Source organism: Ixodes scapularis, unplaced genomic scaffold (assembly GCF_016920785.2).
Source record: "Ixodes scapularis isolate PalLabHiFi unplaced genomic scaffold, ASM1692078v2 PGA_scaffold0__279_contigs__length_252992795, whole genome shotgun sequence".
Taxonomy (NCBI): domain Eukaryota; kingdom Metazoa; phylum Arthropoda; class Arachnida; order Ixodida; family Ixodidae; genus Ixodes; species Ixodes scapularis.
This window is the reverse complement of record NW_024609835.1, coordinates 109,013,760-109,029,479: the sequence shown is the minus strand read 5'-3', so window position 1 is coordinate 109,029,479 and position 15,720 is coordinate 109,013,760. Positions and strand designations below refer to the sequence as shown.

General features: G+C 46.5%; 1 protein-coding gene across 2 annotated transcripts in view; it reads left to right on the top strand.

Annotated features, from left to right (window-relative positions):
* LOC8034010 (ubiquitin carboxyl-terminal hydrolase 25) overlaps positions 1 to 15,720 on the top strand; it is a 75,128-nt gene that overhangs the window by 17,408 nt on the left and 42,000 nt on the right. For both annotated transcript variants that reach the window (XM_029990670.4, XM_029990671.4), the window contains exons 5-10: positions 1,504 to 1,875; positions 8,356 to 8,438; positions 9,248 to 9,396; positions 10,271 to 10,398; positions 13,475 to 13,570; positions 14,797 to 14,928. In XM_029990670.4, coding sequence (XP_029846530.2) covers positions 1,504 to 1,875; positions 8,356 to 8,438; positions 9,248 to 9,396; positions 10,271 to 10,398; positions 13,475 to 13,570; positions 14,797 to 14,928 — 960 coding nt within the window. The remainder of the gene's footprint in view (positions 1 to 1,503; positions 1,876 to 8,355; positions 8,439 to 9,247; positions 9,397 to 10,270; positions 10,399 to 13,474; positions 13,571 to 14,796; positions 14,929 to 15,720) is intronic.

Sequence of the window (15,720 nt, the reverse complement as noted above, 5' to 3'; positions counted from 1 at the left end):
AGTCCTGGGCTTGCGAAGGGGTGTTTGCCCTTGTCCTCGTCCCCACGCGCTCATGCACATCACTTCAATACACTGCAGGCGCAGAAAGGTCTGGCCCAACCTCGTTGGTTCTTGTTCTCGTCGAACGAGAGGCTGTATGGATGTGCAGGATAGAGCGGACGTGCTAGATGGGTTTTGACAGAAGCTTCTTAACGCAAAACCTGGAGGAGTACCGGAACCTGCAGTGCGTCGGCCGGGAACAGTTCCTGCAGCTTTTTTCATGCCTGGAACAAAGAATCGCGTGACAGAACGAACCAGCAAACAGACAGAATGAACAAAAGGAAACGATGCACCATCTTTGTTTTGCTTGTGAAAAAAGAAAAAGGTGTGTCGTTGCCAGACAAAACGCTTTTCGAGTCAACCCCCATCGAAAATCCATGAAAAACGCAAACCAAAAAACCTGAGTGCCTTTTCACTCACAGATTTTTTTTATTTCAATACAGTAAAACCTCGTCATAACAAAATGGGATATAACAAACAAATGGATATAACAAAGCAATCATAATTCCCCTTGCTTGAATAGTTGGAAGAAATGGACATTGGCTATAACAAAGTAATGGTTATAACAAAGTAATTACGACCGCTCCTTCAACTTCTTTATAACGAGGTTTTACTGTATTTCTGACCTGTCATCAAAAGCAACTTTTTTGTTTTTGAACGAACAACACAAAGTTGGTTGGTCCTTGTCCTTTGTTTTGCTTTTGTTTGTTAGCTGGTTCGTGTTGTTGTGCGCCTCTTGGTTCCACACACACCATACGTGAGAGAAGCTGTGAGAACTTTGCCCAGCTGACGTACTGCACATTCTGGTACTCCTCCAAGTCCATGTAAAGAAGCTTCTGTCAAAACTCGTCTAGCATGCTACAATCTCTCTTGCACATGTTCTACAGCATGTTTTCCAGTGAGAACTCTTTTGCATATTTGCTGTATGAAGTGTTTCGCACAATTGCTCGAGGTCCCAACAAGGACATCGGCAAATGCCCCCTGCAAGCCGCGAACTTCGTTGCTTGCCCGTGTTTCAGTCACCCAAAGCTTCAGGTAGAAATTATAAGCTTTTTCTGAATGTATTCAAGTCACGCTGACAAATGTTTTCAAATTTCTTTAGTACATGTCTGAGGTCGCGCCTACAAACGTTTACTGAATGTTTATTTAAGTTTACATCTATTAATGTTTACCGACTTTTTCTGAGCCAATGTAAGTTCATACCTATGAATTTTTGCATAAAGTAAATTGTTTCGTGACAGTTGCTATCTGTCTCATCTCTAGAGCCCCCGGAATGGCGTTCTCGTTCCTTATGTTTTCCCGGATTGTATGTTTTTTTATTTCCCCGGTCCCCTGATAAATGTATTAACAAGGTTGTACTGTATATGCGGTAAACAAGAGACATACTTGTCCTACTCCAGCACCTAGCAAAAAGGTTTTCTGGGAGTTGAGCATCCCTCCAACTGACCCCCCCCCCCCTCCCAGGTTCTCCGCGGTGATGCAGTCACTGTTTCACCTGCGCGTGTTCCGACGCCTGGTGCTGGCCTTCGAGCCCGTGAGCGTGCCGAGCGGCCAGCCGGCCCAGGAGCGGCGCAGCCTGGGGCTCATGCAGGAGCTGCGGCCCCTGTTCGCCCTGCTGGGGGCCACCCGCCGCAAGTATGTGGACCCCGGCCGGGCCCTGGAGCTGCTGCGAGAGGCTTTTGCCGGCTCGGGGGCCGGGGCCCAGGGAGGGTCCCAGGGCCAGCCCGCACCGGCCGCCCAGTCCCAGCAGCAGCAGGACGTCTCGGAGTTCACCCACAAGCTGCTCGAGTGGCTGGAGGAGGCCTTCCAGCTGGCACGCTGCAGCCCTGCCAGCGAGTGAGCCACACCCTCTAACTCAACTGCCCTAGTTCCGCTTTTTAGGGGCGAAGCTCCTTAGGGTCTAGCCATGTCCGTCTGGCGTCCATGCTCACTTCGATCTTGCTGGTGCTCGTGCTCGGGAGCTCACATGCTCGTGTAGGACAAAAAAAAAAAAAAAAAAAATAAAAAAAAAATGATGAGAAAAAAAAAAAAGTTTGCGCAGTCGACAGAATGAACCTGTGCGGGGAGACCCCAATGGATTTCTAGTCCGTCGCCTTAACCACTCGGCCACGACTGCGGGACGAGGGGGCTCTGAGATGTGGTAGTAACTCAAGAGCTGGGGATGTCATGGATGAAACGTTGCATGTAGCCGCTCAACGTCTATACAGGAGAGGGTGCTGCGGTCAAATGTGTATATAATCGCGTTAAACTTTGCATGCATTTGCTCAACGTTTATAGACGAGAGGGCGCTGCAGTCAAATGCTCAAATGCGTATATAACCACGTTCCATACCACATATTCTCTTTCTGACATGGAGGAAAACGAACGAAAGGCTCTGCGTGCTGCGGCTCAGCATCTATGCAGACAAACACCACCAGAGCTTCGCCCCAATCAACATCATTCACCACGTGGAGATGTGGTCAATTTTAGTGCGGTGCAAAACTGAAGGGGACGAGGCAATGAGAGCATGAGGTAACGTAGAGCGCCGAGTTCCGATTGGAAGGATAGTGGGCAAAGCAGAGGCTAGCCGGCTTTGTCTCTACCTCACGTCTTCCTCCAGTTGGAGCGAGGGAGAGCGTCTGCCGCTCACGCAGGGTCTGATGTTCGGGCACCAAACGCCAGACTGTGCGAAGAGTGGATGATACTGTTGTTCGTTCAGATTGGAAAGAGTTGGCAGGTAGAGACGGCCAGCCTTTGCGTCTGCACTCTATCCTTATGATCGGAGTTCGGTGCTCCGACATCGCCGCATACTCTCGTCTCCTCCTCTCTTTCAGGTTCTCTCTGCATTTCATAGTATGTGCTGTTGAGCCTAGAACTCAAAACCGACGTAGCTGTCACACGATTCACATGAGGTCTCCAGGCTCTGAGAAAGTACCGTGTTTGCACAATTCTAATGCACATTTTGTTCGCCAAAATCAGTGCCCAAACATACATGCACGTTACAATCGAAACCAAAAGCTTAAACTCAAAAAGAAAAACGCAATACTCTGTGTAAGGCTGCTAGCCCTATGGCCATCATGACCGTTTGTTCACATTCGGTCATGACAGAGGAAGGGTACACCTTGGGCATGAGTTTTAGTAGTGACAAGTCTGGGGTAATGGTGTTCAACGACAAAAAGAGGGAACCCCTGAAGATATAAGACATTGTAATAGACCATGTATGAAAATACAAATATTTGGGAGTCTGGCTCATTGAGGGAAGGAAATATCTAGAGGAACATGAGGAGAATATAATTAGAACAAGGGAAAAGAAATTAATCTATTATGAAGCTCAAGGCACTATGGAACTATAATAGATATGAAGTGGTCTACCAGGGCCCGTTTGCTCGAAGCACTAACCGCGGCTAAAGTTAGCCGCAGTACCTAGGAGAGGGATTTTGAGATCACGTGACTGGCTCGGTAGGGATGCGGGGAAACATGGCGTTGCCCCAGTGAGTGAGCGCCGCTCGCTTTGGAACTAATATGTCGTTGTGGTTGCAATATCGGGCGCGTTAGTCAGCAACGAATGGTGCAGGAGGCTTTCGCTTTGCCTTACCTCATTAAACCGCAAAGCATGGGCAATGACATCGCCGCATTTTTTAGATAGTGTTTCGATTCTGGGCACTCGTAAGCCTAAATGAACGCGATAATTGTCGGCATAGCAACGTCTTTGGAAAGCGGATTGTTGATAGCACACAAAAGCAGACGGCATCCCAACAGACCTTTTTTCTAAATTATCCAAGCACCGAGGTGCATGCTACGATTGTAGTTGCACGCGTCGCACGTGCTGGCATCTGCAGTAGTAACCGTTCTGAAGCAAAAAGTATAAAACAAATTTTGCCTTGCACGCGCATTCGTTAAAGCCTTATTATGATTTTTTACTTCAAATCTTTCATAAGAGGAAGGCCAGCGCGCGTGAACCGTAGAATTACACTTCCAGCGTTCTCCTCGCGATGCTTCGATAATTTACAAAAAAAGTCTGTCGGGGCGCCGTCTGCTTTTGTGTGCTATCAACAATCCGCTTTCCGAAGACGTTGCCATGCCGACAATTATCGCGGTCATTTAGGCTTAGGAATGCCCAGAATTAAAACACTCTCTAAAAAATGCGGCGATGCCCGATGTCATTGCCCATGCTTTACGGTTTAAGTGAGGTAAGGCAAAGCGAAAGCCTCCTGCATTATTTGTTGCTGACTAACGCGCCCGATATTGCAGCTACAACGACATATTAGTTCCAAAGCGAGCGGCGCTCACTCACTGGGGCACCGCCATGTTTCCCCGCATCCCTACCGAGCCAGTCACGTGACCTCAAATTCCCTCTCCTAGGTACTGCGGCTAACTTTAGCCGCGGTTAGCGCTTCGAGCGAACGGGCCCAGGACTGTCTTTTGGCAGCAAGGTACTCTGCATGAAATCAGAGGTTTAATCAGGATTAAAAATTCATTGAAGAAGCATAGGCAGATTCACTCTGGGAGCACATGGAAAGACACCAAATGAGGGAGTACAGGGTACATGGGCTGGTCGTCTTTTGGGAGCAGGGAGGCAATTAGTCAGTTGAAATTGGAACAAAGGTTGACCAAAATGGATATTTTGGGGGGGGGGGGGGGGGGGGCACAGAAGGTATTCAAGTATTTTGTACATAAAAAGTTTAAATACAAAATGGACAAATCAAAGCCAAAAACTTACATTTAAATACTGACACTCTAGTGATGGGGCTGACCTGACTACTTCAGTGGAAAAAGGAGTGAAAGTGTGAGAAAGGAAAATATCGGAGGGGAGTATGCAGGAAAACTCATCTCTAACAATGTAAAGGTCACTAAGACAGGACATCAGAAAGGAAAATGTGTTCGACAATTCACTGGGAAGCTCTTTGCTGTTTGAGGCAAGAATCGGGAGTTTTGAGGACGAGGTCCTATAGGGCTAAATTTAAGGAAACAGAAACATTATGTGCCGCGTGCCATAATGAAAGTGAGACATTAGAACACTTGTTTTTAAAGTGCACGGGGCTTGGCCCTGCCCTTCCTGAAGGGGTAACAGATTTGGCCAGGGCCCTAGGTTTTCTGGCAACAACGGAGGGATGCAAGACAAAAGGATTACAGTCACAAAGAGGTCATTAGAATATTGGTGGAAATTATCTAGGGAAAATTGAGTGATGCACACCTGACTAGCACAGCTGGGGACAGGTGGGACAGAGGAAAATTTTGACTCCCTTTCGCGTGGCTCCGGCCCAAAGTTTTAACCTGTCTCCCAGTGGGTCTGGTGCCGGGGTAACGCTGACAAGGTTTGACCAGAGGAAAATTGGCGACTCCCTCGCTGGGGGAAAGAGGCGAGGGTGATGTTTTAGGGGCGAAGCTCCTTAGGGTCTAGCCTTGTCCGTCCAGCGTTCGTGCTCACATCAATCTTGCTCGTGCTCGTGCTTGTCCTCGTCCTCGTCAGCTCACGTGCTCACATGCTCGTGTAAAGCAAAAAAAAAAAAAAAAATGAAAAAAAAAAATGTTTGTGCAGTTGACTGGATTCGAACCTGTTTGGGGAGACCCCAATGAATTTCTATCTAGTCCATCGCCTTAACCACTCGGCTACGACTGCGGGACAAGTAGGGGGCTCTGAGATGTGGTAGTAACTCATGAGCTGGGGATGTCATGGATGAAACGTTGCATGTAGCCACTCAACGTCTATACAGGAGAGGGCGCTGCGGTCAGATGCGTTTATAATCACCTTAAACTTTGCTTGCACTGGCTCAACGTTTATAGACGAGAGGGCGCTGCAGTCAAATGCTCAAATGCATATATAACCACGTTCCATACCACATATTCTCTTTCTGACATGGAGGAAAACGAACGAAAGGCTCGGCATGCTGCGGCTCATCGTCTACGCAGACAAGCACCACCAGAGCTTCACCCCAATCAACATCAGTCACCACGTGGAGATGCGGTCATTTTTAGTTTTGTTAATGTTGAGCCAATCATCCCCCCAAGTTTTGGTTGTCTTTATGTCAGTATCTGTTTGTTTCGCGCTAGTAGGCAGGGTTGGCAGTGGTACAACTTTCCCATGGTCCTGTGACTTCAGGTTTGCAGAGTTCATGACTGCAGTCTTGTGTCATGAACTCTGTGAACCGAGTCTCGAACACCAAGTCTGAAAAGCGAGCAATGGGTTGAATGGCATTCATAATTGTAGTCGTCGTTATACAGTCACTCTATCTGGACAGTGAAAGACTTGCAAAGATGTTTAAATAATCGAGTTGGTCTGAAATTTCGCCTTTTGAAAGGTTGGTCCATGACTCTACGTACAAAGCTTGAAAGTATAAAACAGAGGACGAGGACGGGAAGAGGACATCTTTCATTTTTGGGGTTTGGGCCAGACATCATTTGATTTTGGATTGGGTGGGGTTATTCTTTCATAAAAAAGGTCATGAATGTTATTTTTGAAGCTCGGCTCTGTTTTGAGATATTATGGGAAACAGCTGTTTTTTATGATCTGAATCATAAAAGTTGCAGTTTTAGACAACCTTTTTTTTTTTCAGTAAACTTATTGCTTCAAAGTTTTCTAAAGCGGGATTTTTTGTCAATATGTGAAAATGAGAAGCATTGGATTCAAGTTTTTATATCATATTTTTTATTACTTATTGATTTTTGCATTCAAGATATATGTACCGTATTTGCTCGCATAACAAACACACTTTTTTTTCTCAAATAATTGACACATATTTGATGGGTACGTTCATTACGTAGGGTAAAACTTGCGCATTTACACACTTTGAGCAGATGTCATTTTAGGTACCAATTTGGCACGGCAGGGTACTGTGGCACGTCTTCACTGACAGAGGCGCACTCATGGCTGGTCGTGAGCACGCCACAGTAACCATGCTCTCTAAATTTCGAACCTCCTTTAGGGCGCTTTTGCTGTGTCTTTTGCCAAAGAAAAAGCGCCCTATGAAGTTCACTCAGCACGGAGAGCGACGCGTCTATTCTTAGGCCTAACCACTTTCTCAATATCACTGTCCGAAAGCGGATCACAGACGACGGCGTGTTTGTTGACATCAGTGCATTCGATGGACGATGCACGTCCGGGGCTGGTCAATCCCTCGACCCCAGCTTCGCTAGGCATGCGCGCTGCTCGGTTTCACGGTTGAATATATCCGCAACCACGCAATTGCAGCCATTACGAGAGCGGCTTGGCTTGGCTTGACTTGGCCTGGCCGTTTAGCGGCAAGAGAAAATTGGCTTGGTGGCTAGCCAACTAGCTAAAGTGGATGCAGTTCAAGACTCGCGGAGCCGAAAATTAAAAGTGCGTTCATTACGCGGGGGGAAAGGAAACAGTCCAAATACTATTGATGCCCATTGTGGGCATCAATATTTGCGAGTAAATACGGTAGTGCTTGTGTAAGCAAAATCTAAAAGTTAGCTTGGTAGATGTGTTTTCAATAGCAAAAGCAAATTACAAAGAGAATTTGATTTTAATGTGACGCATTCTTTGGCTGGGTGTTTGGCATTTCGTGAAGCCCAGACAAAAGTGAAGCCTGGATAAAAGCGTGGCCGCAAGGCACGACACTGACTGGTTGATGGGTGGAAGAAGAGTGAGGTTCTCGACACTGATTGGTTAACGGGGATGTATGTGACCAGAAAAGTAGACAAGGAGGAGTGAGGCTGATGAGGAGAAGCTCGACCACCTGTGTCCACTGAGGGAGGGCAGCTCGAGCATATGGAAGGCTCTGGAAGGTCGCCACGTTTATCAGCCCGACCAATGATAGTATCACTTCATTCTAGGTACAACTATCAAGTGTACATAAGGTGCGCATTAAACTATCTGATGAAGAGTTTCGTGAACACGTAGGCGTCTGCTGCCTGGAAACTCAGACTATAACTAAATGTTTGTGATGCTAGAACGCTTCATGTATGCAAAACAGTTGCGTTGAAATTTGGCATTAATTTTTTTTGTCAATTCTTGCGTACGCAATAGTTCAGTCTGCTGTGGTGTCGAGACAGTCAACCAGCACTAAAGTAATTGTACTGCCCTTAGTGCTTTCATGCAACCTTTTGCACAAAGGACAAAGCAGGAGATTCTTGTATGGTTCGGCAGTTTGTGGTTTTTCCATTTCACGTGGCACACCTCCGAAGCAGTTGTGTTTTTGGAATTGCCGCATTACTGCAAGCTAATCGTCGTCTGTTTTAAATGTCCTTTTTAGCATTACTGCCATTCTTTCTTTTTGGTGTTGATGTGGCATTGGGTGTCGTCTCCTGCCTCTCGAGTCGGTATTTCCGAGATGTCTGAAGTGACTGGGTTGTTGCACTGTCCTTCTGTCTCAGGGTAGGGATGCCCAAGCTAGACCAGACCAACCCCATGCTGGACCTTTTCTATGGGAGGTTCCGCTGCGAGGGAGAGAGCGAAGGTGAGCCTGGCAACTTTTGATGGTGCTCGAACCTAAGGTGGCACCGACGCCGAAGTCGGCCCTGGATCCGTGAGGCAGTCTTGCAAGCGGATGTCATTTCCATCAATTTAGTTAGCTTACAGTTTTCTGTCGTACCCGTGCCAAATACGAAACTGTCTGTTTCTCTGACGAGAGGAAATAGCCATGAATAGAAAGTCAAATCACCTTATTCATATGACGAAGCAAAGTCTGGTTACGAGCGACGTCCCAATGATTGAGGAAAAGCGCGTCTTGGAAACAAAAAATTCAGCACTTATCAATCCAGACATTTACTAGGAAGCTTCGCGGCGTAGATGCATTCTGGAAAAAAACGGTGGTGCAGCGGCAAACCGGATTGTGCTAATTGTTCCGTAGTACTCGAACGAGGAACATTTTTCTCGCTCGTGAAGGGTAATGCACAAATTGCATCTCTCAATTGAGGGGCTTTGGCCATTGGTCTCACGCAGAATATAATGATCAAATTTTAGTCGCTGGCATTCGCAGGCTCTTGGCAGCCCATCGGGCGACTGTTTTGTCTTTTGTACCTTTGGACTTTCCAAGAAGAGTTTGCTGTGGAAAAAATAAAAGAAACGATCGATGACAAGATGAGAACGACAGGGAGGAGCTTTAGCCCTGAGCGTGTACGCGTGGCTGAAGCATAGCGAAAGGCATCAAGTGCATGCTGGAGTCTGGGCATTAGAAATATGTACCCCGCGTTCTCACTTTGTCAACGACCATGGCATCTGAACGGTAGGGCTTCACTAGCCGCTGAAGTGGATGGGCCCGTGCAGGTCTTCGCTTCTCCCGGGAGGAGGCCTTTGGTCAGTATCCCCTGCAAGTGAGTGGCTTCAGTGACATCCACGAGAGTCTGGAGGCAGCCACGACCAACCTGGAGCCCGAGGCTTTGACCGCCCCCGGGATGCGCCGCCTGGGACAGGAGGTGAGCCGCTTGCTCGACGTTTTCCTCGCTCCCCAGAGTTTCTGCGGAGTTAGCTTCCCGGGAAGTGCAACAAATTGGGTAGCCGTCAGTCGTCGTTAAAAATGCATAGTATTTATAGGGCGAGCTTTTGGCGCTTTGCTGTGTCATTCCTTGAACGCAACCTCGCTCAGCAACGGCGGGCGTGGCTTCACTGGTAGTTATCGGCGACTTTTGCGAAGTCGATGGCATTTAGTGGCTAAAACGGAAACTTGTAGCGGCAGGCTTGCTCGCTGGCTTTCTCGTGTGAATCGGCAACGGCGGGCGTGGCTTCACTGGTAGTTATCGGCGACTTTTGCGAAGTCGATGGCATTTAGTGGCTAAAACGGAAACTTGTAGCGGCAGGCTTGCTCGCTGGCTTTCTCGTGTGAATCGGATATTCACGGCACCAGGCGGCCTAAAGACGAAGCCGTGAAAGTATAATAAAAAACACGATGTGAAAGTCGCCCATAGCTGCGTGCTGTGCCGATAAACGTGTGCCGACAGCGAGTGTTCGCCAGATTCTTCTGCATTGTGAAAACCATTGTTCGCGGCAGGTGTTAAGATGCGTTACCTGCAACTTGTGCTGATGACGACGCGTGAATGCCTCTCATATCTGCGCATATACTTTCTCGCAAAGCATGTGGTCGTTATTTATGGAAAGAGACGTGCAAATGTTAGAAGCAAGATAAGATTGTTTCTCTGCTTACGCTGCGAGAAAAGTTAGTAGGGCTTTCTGCATAGAAAGGGCACCTTCACATACAAGGAAACAGGAAACGAGTAATAGGGATATTTTTGAAGTCACGAGCAGCAAAGATAGAAATCGAGTGAACACGCATGCTGCCATCTTGATCCACAGAGCTGGTTCACCAAGCTGCCGCCCGTGTTGGTGTTTGAGCTGTCTCGGTTCCGCTTCAACCAGCAGCTGGGCAAACCGGAAAAGATCCACCACCAGTTGGATTTTCCAGAGCAACTTTACCTTGACAGGTGTGTGTCTGAAACACCATTTGCAATTTTTGCAGCTGCGGTACTTGCTCTGCATTTTTATCCTACAATTAAGCATGCAAATTTAAGCATATTTTTATGCGCCTTCTTGCTCTCATTACCAGTGGACCTTCATGGCAGGCATTCTGGAGAAGGAATATGCTTGCTTTGTGCAGCGTGTCCCCCCCCCCCACCTAAAAAAAAAAAAATACATTGACAATTTTTTTTACACTGCAAAAATAAACTATGCAGCACCGAATGCTCAGTCCTTACCCAAATGTAGTGGTAGCAGTTTGGACCGGATGCCAAAGTTTCAGAACTGTAACCAGTATGTTACTCTAAGCGACTTACTAATTTTCGTGAAGACCTAATTTTTGTGAATTTTGCGAATCGCCTACATTTTGCAAAAAATAGGTCCCGCCAACAATTTCGGTAAAATCTAAACACATTCGAATCTATATTGACATCTCGCCACTTCGCAAAAATTAGAACCCGCAAATTATTCCAAAACTTCAGCTTTGACCTAAATCACGAAATATTGAACCCGCAAAAAATAAGTTGCTTACAGTATTCAGAAGTTATAAGCGATTTCTGAAACTTTCGATGGGAAAATGTGGCCCATTCCCTGTGCCCAACGTCATTAAAGGCACACACCCCCTGGGAGGGTCAACGTTTGAAATGTAATTTACAGGGTAGGCTGGTGGTCATGCTAGAGGATGCGTAACAAAGTTTCAGGTCTGTCGGTTCAATGGGAAGGAAATTGATGCAGCTTCTATCAGCAACACGCCTACATTGTTTAGTTAATCTATCGTCGGAAAACTATCACAATATTCAAGATCGTTATTTGCTAGATATGTAGCAGAATGCCTAGAGGGTGCGGCCATGGAAAGGTTTTTCTAGAAAGTATTTTATTTCTATAAAGTTTCTCTTCTGCGAAATCGGTAAACTTTTGGGTCTTCTGTGTCTTCGACAAAATGTAAACATTTTTTTATAAAAGACATTCGTAAATTGACAAAAAGGTGCCATAGCCACATTCCTTATTAAATTTAAGTCGGGAAAAGTGAAGAACGGGCCTTCCTTGTATTGCCATTATCAAACGATAGATTGACTAAAATGGAATTTGTACGAAAAAGTGGAACGGAGAAAAATGCAATCAAAGCGCTCCAAACCCTACCCTCTCTTTAGGTTCGGTGGACAGAAAATAATATATAAAAAATTAACTCTCTAGTGTAAATGAGTTAGACTTTCTGGGAATACTCTTTAGACGTTGGTGGATGTAAACATGTCATTTTTCAAAATCAACTTTTTTCAGAATTTTTTTTTTTTTTTTCTGGGCAGTGTCCTTCTTTAATCTTCACATATTTGTGCATCTCCTCGGCTGCCATTTTTCTATAGAAATTTCTGAAAATCGCTAATGGCTTTTGAACCAGGTGACGGTAAGTTCTGAAACTTTGGCATCTGATCCAGACTGCCGGTGCTACATTTAAATGGAGACTGAGCGTTTGGCGATGCTTGGCTTATTTTTACTGTGAAAGAAGCACTGTAATTGTTTTTCGGGGGCACCAGGCACAATTCAAGGGGGTTTTGTTGTCCTAATGAGAAGTAAACAGACATGTGACAAGGCTTAGTTTCTGTGAGAGGCATATATTGTGATAAAGAACAACAGTCAGAAGGTGTAGTGTGGTTAGGTTGTCTGCTTTCGTATCTTATTGACTTTTTAAAAGCGGCTCTATGCAAGTCTTTTGTGGGATTGAATCAGAAGGTCAATGTGGAATAGGTTGCTGTTACCAAACGAATTAAAAAACAGTTCAATGGGCTATCTAGCCTAAGGTTGTATTAGTATCCAAATTTTGTAGTGCAGTAGTTTTGAATAATACGCTATGCTACATTTTCTTTGAGACTGACCGCAATGTGCATACCTTCCGAAGTGTTGGCAAAGTCATAGTCGTGGCTGGTTAGTTAGCCCCATTGAGATGTCCCTCTCGCTGAGCAGGTGCACAATGTAAAAGCGATACCCGCCGAGCAGGCACCAGAGTCCTGCGAACCTCGCTTTGCCGCAGTGCAGACACCTGCTGACAGGTTGCGTGCGTCGAGATTGAAGGAGGGATATTTGGGTGTGGCAAGATTGATTACATATAGCTGGGCATTGCTCTAGGTTTAATTTAATGTATGGTACATCCCTTATTTGCCACACCTAGAACCACTTAATGAGCTATGCTTAGGGTGTCGCCACTCCATTTCCTGATCTGCTAGTGGGCGCTGCCATCTTGATGCTTAGTACAGGGCAGACGCAACTTTCAATCGTCGGAATCCAAAAATGCGACTTCCTCAGCTTTAGATACGATGTTGTGGAAGCTAAGGTGGTATAGTTTGGTTTTGTCACAAAGTGTTTTAACATTTTTGGAGGACGGAAAAGCGTTTCCTGCGATTTCAAGTAAAGCTTCAGGTAACTGGCTACCAAGATTCTAAGCAGCAAGATGGATTAAGTTTCGTTACGCTGAAGCGTAGTTCATTTGGTGACTCTGGCCGACTACAAATGGGAAATTTATGCAAAGATCACTTTTGTGAGTTCCATGGGACCTGCATTTGTGAATGTTTCATCCGGGCAAACATATCGGCCAATCGAGCGTACCAATGATGTTCTGCCACACAGCATATTGGGAACTGCAAATAGTTTTGGGGCCATTATCGAAATGTATAGACCTTTTTCGCAAGGGCGCCACCATCTTGAATTGTCGTCACTTCCAGTATGGGCGAAAACATTGTTTAGCCGTCACCACGCCAGTAGAAGGCATTTAGGACATAAACGTAGCCATCACGCATTCTCGTTTTGCCTCCCCTTTATTTTTTTACTATTTGCAGGTTGAAACGTTTTGATATTTTTTTGTCGCCCACACCGGATATGCCTACTTGGCGGTCGGGGGCGAGAGTAAGCGGAAAAGGTCTATAAACAGCAAACTGATGTTCTGAGAGCCATTAGTAGTACTCTCACAATTTATTCTCACCGCTACTTCGAGGGTGGGGTCATACTTTTGGCTAGTGCCTTGCCTGATTGGGTCCTCTGTCGCTTTCTTTGCAGGTACATGGAGTACAACAAGAACATCACGCGTAGCAAACGGGAAGAAGTGCGCCGGCTTAAGGCCGAGTGGGAAAGACTACACAAGTGCCTCAACAAGTGAGTTTCTCGTTCTCTCGTGCGAACAAAGTACAGAAGTGTTCAGGGTCGGTAAAGAATTGAAAAGGAACCTCTCTCATACCTCGGAAATGGCAGCTGAAGTTCCTCCAAGACCAAAAGAAAGCGTTCTCCCAACTTCTGCACTATTTTAGAAAATTTTAACTGTCCATTGACATTGACCCATCTGGCTGACATTCCTTAGTATGTGCATTTGTCTTGACAAAATCTGCAGGCTTCTGCAGTACCGTATTGCTTCAAAAAGAGGTCCTTTGGCTGCCATTCATAAGAGAGGCGCTCCTCGAGATTGAAAAGTTTGGAACCCCTGCGAGCCCAAGAGATTTAGCTTCTTCGGGACCACATGGCAATGTTGCACTCGGGCGATGTTGCCTTTTTGCTAGCTAACGTCACCCAAGTGACCTGTGCACCTCTTTTACGGTGATAGGTGTTCTGGGCTCTTTCCACCACTGGAAGTTACGTCCATTGTTGATTTTGTAGTTGGCGATGTGGAATGTCCGTCATCAACATTGCAAAGCCCTGAAAAAAGATTGTCCGCTGCTGCCCGGGAGAATCGAGCCCGGGTCCGCTGCATGCAAAGCGAAGGTGTTACCACTGAGCTGTGGCACAGCCGACAACAAGTCGCTTTCTGGGGTTTTGTAGTACCCGACGCCCACTGCACGTGCTCTCTGGGAAAGAAAAAAAAGAAAAGAAACAATGACCTATAAAGAGATGTTGTGGTACTGTCAATGCCAAAAGCTCGTGCCAGGAGATGTGCTTTCACGTGCTCCATAACAAAGAAAAAAACAGAAGCATTTGGAACAGGACAGAGAGGAACGACTCTGTCTCTGGAGGGGAGAGTTACGTGGTAGCGTCGATCGGAACGAGCAGAGAGCGCATTCTGAACGCCGGCCAGCGCACACATAATGGAATAGAGATTCTTAACCAAATCTTCGCATTGCGTGGTTGCATTTTTCTGTCATCCACTACGGGTCAGATGTCTGTTTTGTTCCGAACGCTTTTGTTCACGCACGCCACGGCGCATGATCGCGACGCCGATGCCCACAGCTTCGCTGTGACTCGTTGCAGCTATCGCTGTGACCATACTGTGGATTAACGCAGAACTGCTCAATTTTTTCATCTTGACGCTCAGACGAAACCTAAAATTCAAAACCTGCCGCCCGGTTTGTTACGAGACCAGTTAATGCGAGTCCCCTCATCCTCCGTGCCAGGTACATCCAGTACGGTTCCGGTCCCAAGCGGGTGCCCCTGCAGGACGTGCTGCAGTACACCCTGGAGTTTGTGGAGACCAAGGCAGCTATGCACAAGGCCGAAGACGTGGAGATGGGCTCGCCTTCTTCCAGGTGGGGGCGTCGGCCTTTTAATGCAGAATGGGCTATTTCACTGTCACCTTACTGTTTCCGGTTCCGGCACTCCCATTACGGGAAACCGTCACATGAAGGCTTTGTCGGCATTTGGGTAAAACTTGTGTTTTACTGATTGCGAGTGCCATCCAAACGCTGCCACAAAACTGGTGTCGCATCTGTAGGGCGCCTTTGGTGGGTGCCCTACGCAATATCCAGCACTACGGCTTTCATGACACCCCTTCGCACATTGCTTTTTGTCTGCATTACTTTGGCTGCACTCCAAGTCTTGCTTCAGTAGATCCGAGATATTCCCACGGGCTGCGCAGCACAAGAAGGTAAAGAAAGGAGCAGAAGGTGGCAAATCCCGAGCGATAACATCGGCGGTCCCGAGAGAAAGAGCGAGAAAGGGATCAATGGAAGAGCAGAGAAAGAGAGCAGATAAAAAGTAAGGTACAGTGGACTCCCATTAAACGAAACTCGCTTAAACGGAAAATTCGGATAAACGGAACTCTAAAGGTTGTTTCGGTTGGTTTCCTATGTATTTAATGATAAATTCTTCGGGTAATCGGAACCCCCCTTTTTGCTTACTTCGGTTAAACGGGACCGAAACCGAAACTACCCATGGCGACCGCGGACATCGGAAATAGCTACAGCAGTCTCACAACCATGGAGTACGCAATAGCCAAGACTGTGGACACTTTAAAGGGAAAGGGGTTGTGTTAGAACAAAATTTATACAAATATTATTATAAAAAAAAAAAAAAAGTTGTTAGGCTAGGTGACGCGAGGT